A 9150-nucleotide genomic window follows, 5' to 3' on the forward strand; every position below is an offset into this window, starting at 1 on the left:
AAAATGAACGGTGCCCAACCACGTGCCGTGTAAGCTTTGGAACATGTTTCAGTCTTTGCCACTGTATTAGCAAAGAGAATAAAAGCGTGCGTTTTCTTTTAAGACATGTTTACTTTATTCAAGGAGTTTAAATGAGGTGAATGTTAAAATGGAAAGATTCTATTGAGTAAATCCGAGTAGAGTCCGGTTAGTTTTAACGTTTCTTTTGCAACACGCTGAAATAAAACCCGATTTACCAGTTTGAACTTTGTCAATAACATAAAACTTTCATATATGACCTATGCTTTGCAGTATATACCAGAGAACTTGCTGAACAGTGGATATTAGTAGCCTACAGTCTTTTTTAAAGTCGCAATACGTTTCTATAGTCATAATTCCAATCCCATGGATGTTTGTGTTGAACCAGAACGCATTGGTGATGTTCACAGCTCATTTTTTCGCGTGATCTTGTTAGCTCTCCAAGCAGGGATGGCTCTAGAAATCATTTAGGCAGGGGGAAAAATATTTGGTGGCGTGGATTTGAGATCGCGCTTGGGGTTAGGTTTACAGTGAAGATATTATTTCGAAAAGAAAATAAAAATTCGGGCTGCCCGATTTTGACCAACAGTCCTGCTCGGGTATTTCCCCCCGAAATGGCTTAGTCAAGGCGCTGCAGGAAACACTGCACACTTCTAGGGGCTCCCTGGATCCGCTATTGCCCGGGATAGCTTTTCCTGTTATCCCTTTTAGTTCCGCCCCGGCTCCAAGTCATGTTGCGGGTTGATGACTAATTTGTGAAGTGTTTTCCAGGACTCAGTGTCGCACGTTATGTACTGTAACGTGACGAACAGATATCAAGCAATATATAAATAAATAGACCAATACAAATTATGCATTTTAAAGTAAGAACCATTTTGTTTATTATTATTAGTTTTCTAAAGGTGAACTTTCAGTTTTGATAAATAGGCCTACTACATAATTATTATAGTTGGTAACCTGAAGCATCGGTTAGATATTGTTTCTGGCGTTTTTTTTTCTTCTGTTTTCACCTGATTGCCTATTTTGTGTGATTCTGGCTGCTCTGTATTTCCAAGATGAAGAAACTCTACTGTTGTGGTAGTGAGTATCAGAGTATGAGACCCATTACATTGTACAGCATGTGCTGTGGAATACCCTGTCCTGTCTTGGGGGCTGTGAGTTGGCCAGTCTGTACAGGACGGTTGTGAAGTATGCAGCACACCAAAAGGTCACCGCGGTATTTTGGTGCACGGCTATTAAGTGATTTAAAAAGTGATTGAGGGTACACTGAAGCACTAGAATTTGCTTACCTCAGTCACAAATCAGTTATATCTGAGCGTGGTGGGTGTTTTTCTGTTTATTTTTCTCCATTACTTGGAAGCTGGGCCTGGTTTCTACCGGCACACATTCTTGATACTCCATATGAGGCAGTGCTGTAGAAGTGCCCAGGGATGAGGAATCACTATGTTTTTGTTTACACGCTCCTCGCAGAAACAGTGCTGTAAAGAAGTGTGCATTATGTTGCATTGTGTAGTTTAACGCTTAAGAAAGGCATATGTAAATATTGTGCTCCTCATCCAGTTATTCACAGCTGATTCTAAAGTTGAGCATTTCCTGCAAAATGTTTGGGCCAGTTGTCATCATAATGAAATGAAATATGATTTATTATATTGTAAGACTCCTCTGTGTATCTGACTTGGAAGCTAAAATTAGTAACTTACTTTTCTGTCTTTTTTTAGGGAAGAGGCCTCTCTGCAGTGCTGTTATAAGTAGTCTATGGTAGAAGACTTCAGTGGACGAAACCTTCAGTAGTTGAGTGTGGCCGCATCCTCTGAGTGTCTGTGCCCAATGTCCTTCATACGTGATGAACACGACCAGGGGAGGAGTCTGAGTACTGTAGACCAATCAAATCGCTCCTGATTTCCATTCGGGTCCCTTTCGCTCCTTTTCGCCCCCCCGACACCGAAATGAAAAACGTGATCCTGTGGTCGGAGGAGGAGGTGTCGCGCTGGCTGACGGAGGAGGGGTTTCAGGAGTACCTGGAGGCCTGCGGGCCCCTGACCGGCCAGGCCCTGCTGGAACTCACCAGGGAGGACTTCCAGAGCCCGCCCCTGTCCTTGGTCACCTCGGACGGCGGGACGCAGCTCCTGGAGAAGGTGGAAACCCTGAAGATCGAGCACCACATCGAGGCGCACAAGAACGGGCACGCCAACGGCCACGCGGTGGTGGCGGGCGACGGGAAGGGCAAGAGGAACGGCGCGCTCAACGGCTTCCGCAAGGACGCCGTCCAGATCCCCGTCCCCGAGCCGGAGCGCTCGCCCTACCCACTGGAGTGGGGCAAGACGGCCGTGGCCTTCTGCTACGCCGTGTGCTGCTTCGTCCTCACCACCATCATGATCTCCGTGGTCCACGAGCGCGTCCCCCCCAAGGAACTGGACCCCCCTCTGCCCGACAAGTTCTTTGACATTTTCGACAGAGTCGAATGGGCCTTCTCCATTTGCGAGATCAACGGCATGTTGCTGGTCGGCCTATGGCTGCTGCAGTGGGTGCTGTTGAAATACAGGTATGTAATAAAGCGAGGCTACGATCTTATTTTTATTTCCCCTTTATTTGTCACTGAAATGGCCTATAGCTGACAAAAGCTACTTTTGGGAGATGTCTTGGGTGCATCATGTCATATTTAGATAACCCACTTGCTACTTTTTCTTTTAGGTCCATTGTTGGCCGGAGGTTCTTCTTCATTGTTGGTACACTCTACCTGTACAGATGTATCACCATGTATGTCACCACCCTTCCAGTACCAGGGATGCACTTCAAGTGTGCTCCAAAGGTAAGCCATCCATCGTGCTAAAAAAAGTAAAATATTTCTCATGTGTGGAACAGCAAAATGGCAATAGAGTATACTTTACTTGCGTGCTAATGCTAGAACCAAAGTGCTTGTGCTACCACAATGTCGCACACCCATATACGGTCCAGCCATATACTAGGTTTTGACCTGGTCTTGTTTTTCTTGATATCGCACTTCAAAAAAGAGGCCAAACCACTGTGACACAAGTAAGAACTTGAGAACTGTATCACTTGATAAACTGTCACACTTGAAAGTTAAGCTTCCCGGATTTGGACTTAAGTGGTTTCCAGTCTTGCAGTCTTGACAGGGCAAGCAAGTATCAGTCTAATGCTACATGGAAGTGAGGACTCTCAACGAGTGGCATCAAATAGTTGTGTGCCAACTCCCTATCACATGTCGTAAGAATTGTTGCTTCGAACAGATTTATTTGATAAGGCTCTCAGGACAGGACGGAACAGTATGTTTGCTGCAAACCGGGCCTTGCTTATTGCCATTTTAAGAATTGCCTTTAAACATACATTTGTCACTTGAATAATTTTGTCAGTGTGTAACACATGCGGTATATCACCTGTCCACGCCTGAGCTGAATAATTTTTTTTGTGATAGATAATTGCTGGCCTTACTGATATTACATCTGATCTGATGTTAAATCGTTTGTACTGTTAAAGGTAGAGTGAAGTGAAAGTAGGCGTATGTGTTGTGAAGCAGGAAGTGGTTGCACGGTTGCCATGGAGGTGTTGTGAAGAAGCGAAAAGCCCGTGTCCCCCAGAGAGTGCATTCCAGCCCTCGCAGCTGTGAGCCGTTATGGGGCGTGTAGGGGTCAGGGCGTAGACCTGCGCATGCCGAGAGATCCTCTCGCAGAGAGGCCAGCGGGACACGCTCGCTCGCCATCTTAGGAGACCAACGAGAGCTTTTCACTCGCTGGTCCGCTCGCTTGTTTTCCTGTTGCGACGCGGCCAAGAAAATTGAGTTAGCCTTCCCCCCCCTCCCGGTTTAGAAAACCACCATCTGTAACAGAACTTTCCACTGTTCTCAGAAAAGCACACGGGTTTTGCCTCAATGCTTGTCAAAGCCTTAAGTGGTTTGGCATGATGCGTGATTTCCAGAGGACCTTGTTCAAGAAGTGAATTTGTAGCAAAAATCGACGTTTTTGCTCTGACCCACTGTCATATTGTTTCTGCTGCAGGTTTAGAACTGTAAGAGAAATATGTGCATGTTTATGCTTCTATCTGCTTGTACCGTCCAGTTTGGAATACCTGGGTGTGTTTCTGTCATTCACAAGACCTCCACTGTCAGCTCGAGAGCACAGGCAGGCCTGTGTTCTCCTCTGAAGCACAATGTCCGCAATCACACCGCTGTTCACAAGTCAGGTCCGCACAGACAAAAGGCGGAGTAGCACAGTTAATGTGCTGCTTAACTGGCGGATTGTGGGTGCCTGATCGATCAATGGGTTCATGGATGCAAGCTGCCCACCCCACCCCCCGAGCATTACTAGAGCCAATTGTGTGCTGCCCTGTGTGTCTGCTGATCTTGGCCCAGACCCCATTGCAGATCACGGGGCTAGTCCATACACTAGAGCAGTACCTTAACGGGACAAGCTCCCCAGCAGCCTCAGAAGCGCGCTTTAACGATGCGATCCGTGCCCCTTGCCTCCGCAGCTGTTCGGGGACTGGGAGGCCCAGATGCGCAGGGTGTTAAAGATGATCGCGGGAGGAGGCCTGTCCATCACGGGATCTCACAACATGTGCGGAGACTACCTGTACAGCGGCCACACCGTCATGCTGACGCTCACGTACCTGTTCATCAAAGAGTGTAAGTTTCTGCTCTTTTTAAACACAGTGTGCTGTCTTGTGTTAAGGCCTCTGCACGTCTGGGTTGTTTTGAAGTAACAGTGACATCTGGTGGGCGGTTTTAAAAAAACAAAAATCTAAAATGAATGGCGAGCCCAGCGGAGTGCTGTACTTTCAGTTTAACTAAATATCAACATGAATGTGCTTTTTTTTTTGTCTTAAAGGGTTTGGGGGAAATTTGAAGAATTGTATTGCGGGTACTGAAATGAGCTGTTATTGTCTGTGTAGAGCACAGACAATAACTGAAAAATTCAATGGTTTTATTGACCTGAAGTGTTGCCACTGTTGCGCATGCTTCTCTGATGACATACACTGTCAATATGTTTTGTGTTGTCTTTTCAAATTTTCCATTGGGTTACAATTTGTATTGCATTTAACCTTCCGGTATATGTGTAAGAGTGCAGTTGTGGATGTGGTAAATTTTAGCCTTTGTGTATAAATGTTCGTATTTCTCTTCTAGATTCCCCAAAGAGGTTTTGGTGGTACCACTGGCTCTGCTGGATTCTCAGTGCTGTAGGAATCATCTGCATTCTGCTGGCGCATGACCACTATACTGTGGATGTAGTTGTGGCGTACTACATCACAACACGCTTGTTCTGGTGGTACCACACCATGGCCAACCAGCAGGTAGGTCTGGAGTTCTGGACACCCTTCTTTTTAACATGACTCTCACTTGTGCATGGAGGGAAAATGGGCAATGAACTGGAGCTCTTTAATTGATCTGGTATTGCCTTTTTTTAGGAATTTTTTTGGGAATACTGTGTGTATTATTAATTTAAAGACATGTTTAAATAATTTGTCTGTAAATGATAATACTAATTAAAAACAAGCAAAAGAACAGGACATTCAATATCTGCATGTTAGTAGTAATTTTGACTGCTAAAATCTTTTGATTTCTCATTTTAGATTTTTGATTATATATAGTGATATTTTTAATAAACCACACATGGTAATAAAGCACATAAACCAGTATTTGATTTCTCCACAAAAAATAGGATCTTAATTTGCTGTTGAATGAACCGAGATCCTTAACTCTTAGTCGGTTTTCTATATCTAGAGAATGGATGGTAACCGCTTGATATTTGGGCTTGAGCGTACCTTTCAACGGCGACTGACCTGAACATCGCTTTCCTCCCTCAGGTGCTGAAGGAGACGTCTCAAAGTAACTTTTTCGCGAGGGTGTGGTGGTACCGAATGTTCCAGTACTTCGAACGGAACGTACAGGGCATCGTCCCCCGCAACTACGAGCTGCCGTTCTCCTGGCGTTCCCCTCTGCACTGGGGTCACGTCAAGTACAGCAGGATAGACTCGTAGTGACCGCCGCAACGCGACAGGCGCGTCCCAAGCTGGGGAACGGACCGGCAGAGACTTGCCCCGAAGTGCTACAATCCAATCACAAGAAGATGCCCTGCGAACCCTTCGCTGTTCCTCCGTTAGTGATGACTTTTGACGGGCCCACTGTCGAAGGTATCAGCACTGTGACCCCCTGTTCTCCTCAGAATTTCATTTTGGAACGGATCAGAGAACACGTTATGAGCACTACTTTTATCGGTAGGTTTTTTTGTATTTTGCGATTAGCGAGTGCTTCATTGTAGGTCTGTCGCATTTCAAGTATATCCATGTAATTAAAAAAAAAAGTATACCGTTCTCTTTGAAATTTGGATGGAAGTCTGGAATTTCTAGTATGAGTTTCCCAGTATCAAAGGTATAATATGTATATAAAAAAATTTAAGAAAATGTGGTTTTTTTGTTTTGTTTTTTTTAAAGAATAACATTTTTGTAACTCCTCGATAAACATGACAGAGGTGCAAAAAGATTTTTCTATGTGCATCACAGGTTTATTTTTCAAACTAATGCTAAAAAGAGAGACTTTTAGATTTTTACATTTGATGAAAGCATAGCAAACAGACACAAATATAAAATGGTATTTCATGTTTTCTAGTGCCTTCCTCATCTTGATTGTACAGTCTTTTGGCGTGCTCATTTATGTATTTATGTTTATTTTAATAGCGGTGTAAAGTGGTACATGATTACTTTGGTTTAAACAATGGAGAAAAGGCGTTGCTGTGTCAAAGCGGTTACCCAAAGCCTGTCTCGCAAAAGGTTTGTTGAATGAAGGACAACAACCTCAATGTTTTATCCATTTTCTGAATGTAAGAAATTTAGTTTGTAGAAATGTCTTTCCTGGGCAAGCAAGCTTGAAAAATTCAACAAAACGAGAATTCCAAATTTTTCAATCCGAATGTTCTATTTTTTTTTCTATCATCTTTGCTGTCCTATTGCCCTGTTTGTTTATGCCAAACAGCTGTGTGGCTTGGGTTCTCTCCTATTTGAGTCCCGGGTCCATACAATGGAAAGAGAAGTAGGGTGAGAGTCATAGCTGGGAGAGGTCTTGTTGGTGTCTTGCCCCTTGGCACCTGCATGACTGACAAAAAGAATGTGACATCCCCCTAACACCTCCCCCCCACCCGTCCCTGTTCTCCTCTCCTCAAGTTTATACCTCAGAGCTAACCTGCAAACTACCCAATGAGAGAAACTGCTGTCAGTGATGTCATGTTAGGGAGACAAGCAAATAAATGACAAACTTCCGCACACCCTGAAAATTTTGTTTGGAGTCGTGTATTTTATTTATTATTATTATTATTATTATTATTATTATTATTATTATTATTGTTAATACCCTGTGCCATTTACAGAAAAATTAATTCAAACTTTCAGATTTTTTTGTTTGTTCTAGCTTTTACTTATCCATATTTTTTTGTTTAATGTTGCACATGGTTTTGAAATGGGCTTGCCCCAATGCATTGTGTACGTTGCACAGATTATTTTGAGCAACCAGATACTCAGCTCCTGTCTGCCTTCCACTCTCTATTCTTAAAGGTGCGGTATGTAAGTTTGAAGAAATGAGGGAGAGACCTAGATTTTAGAAAAAAAAGTTCTACCCCCGTCCAGTAGCTCTCTCTCCACAAGGCCCACCCTGCAAACACATGCATGTGTGCTGCCTGTCATCTGAGTACTGTAGAGAGGACCCCACCGTGGAAATGTGAAGTAGGGAGAGTGAAGCACATCATACCTCATTCACAGGAAGAATATAACAATTTATTTTTTATCAGTATATGCCATTGTAGTCAAAAGCGGAACTGGTAATTTTGACAGATTTTTCTCTGCTATTCTTGTTCTGTTTTCTAGGCTAGCTATAGCACCGTCTCTGCAGTATTTCTGCTCTGACAGCAGAACATGATTGACAGGCAGAGACCTGTCCTGATTTGCCCCCTTGCAGAGAGCTGTCCTGATTGGTTATTAAGATTTAGGCACAGTGAAATTTAAGAGTGGCTGATTTCAGAGTCTGAGGCAGTCTGAGAGACTGAATCTTTTTCTTAAAGCTTGTCATTTATTGATATCTGTTGGGATATGAAGGAATTTTTTTTACCAAATATGAACAAGAAAAAATCTAAATACTGCACCTTTAACTACTGGAGGTTTTGGATGGTAACAGAAAGTTCTGGTGCTCTGTTACAGTACAGAATGTCCCTCGCTACAGACAATAGATAAAATGTCACTACTCTTACTGCATTTTCAGAAGATGCATACAGTTTGAAAGCTTTGTTTCAATGGGCTGGAAATTGAAAATTTAGGAACGTTGGGAAATGCTGTCAGATTATATGATCTGTGCTCCGGAGTCTGGAGAGCACTGAGCTAGGGGAAACCCTCCAGACTGCGGTCCCTCATTGACTGGCTGACGATGTGTCCAATCATACGTCACCCTGCAGGGCTCCCAGCCACAGTCAGCCACCGACATTCAGTCCCTGTCATATATCCCTGCTACACCACGCATCAGCCCAATGGCAGGTTCCTTAACCCAACAGCATTTCAAGGCAAATCTCTAAAATGGCAGTGCAGGAGAGTTTGATAAATTAGTGTGGTTGAAGAACACTGGTTCCACTTGAACATGGCTCGCTCCTGTGTGACCCTCATCTAAGACAATTCCGACCCCGTGGTGTAACTATAATGGGGGGTACACGGTTGGATTTGAGCAACTGAAAATGGTTCAGGTTGTGAAGTATGACCTGCATAAAAGTGTAAAATGTGATGTGTAAGGAGTGTAAGATTCAAGTCTGTTGAATGGCATGGAGGGTTAACTGCATTAGTCCTGTTCAGAGAAGCATTTATTGGCTGGAGTTATAATGGACTAAGGTAATAACTGTGGATGATTAAATTGTGTTGCGGTAAATGATTATGAAAGGTTTCCCAGGTATGTTCTCATTGTAATGTATATGTATGTATTTACAGAACATGCTGTGTGTGTCTGTTCTACCAGTCTTTTCCATGAGTACAATACATTAACAATACATTGTATACATTGGCAATAATACTCCAGTCAAAGGTGTAGCCACATAGGCCCATTGAAACAGAGAAACCAAATAAAACTCCTTGCTTCAGAGCCATGGGTGTTTT

General features: G+C 43.5%; 1 protein-coding gene across 6 annotated transcripts in view; it reads left to right on the top strand.

Moving 5' to 3' along the window:
• sgms1b (sphingomyelin synthase 1b) overlaps positions 1–9136 on the top strand; it is a 31531-nt gene extending 22395 nt beyond the window's left edge. For all 6 annotated transcript variants that reach the window (XM_064319897.1, XM_064319904.1, XM_064319912.1 and 3 more), the window contains exons 2-6: positions 1737–2560; positions 2710–2827; positions 4504–4657; positions 5156–5322; positions 5836–9136. In XM_064319897.1, coding sequence (XP_064175967.1) covers positions 1965–2560; positions 2710–2827; positions 4504–4657; positions 5156–5322; positions 5836–6009 — 1209 coding nt within the window. In that variant the 5' untranslated portion in view covers positions 1737–1964 and the 3' untranslated portion in view covers positions 6010–9136. The remainder of the gene's footprint in view (positions 1–1736; positions 2561–2709; positions 2828–4503; positions 4658–5155; positions 5323–5835) is intronic.
• The last annotated feature ends 14 nt before the right edge of the window (positions 9137–9150 follow it).

The sequence above is a fragment of the Anguilla rostrata genome, chromosome 2 (assembly GCF_018555375.3).
Source record: "Anguilla rostrata isolate EN2019 chromosome 2, ASM1855537v3, whole genome shotgun sequence".
Classification (NCBI taxonomy): Eukaryota; Metazoa; Chordata; class Actinopteri; order Anguilliformes; family Anguillidae; genus Anguilla; species Anguilla rostrata.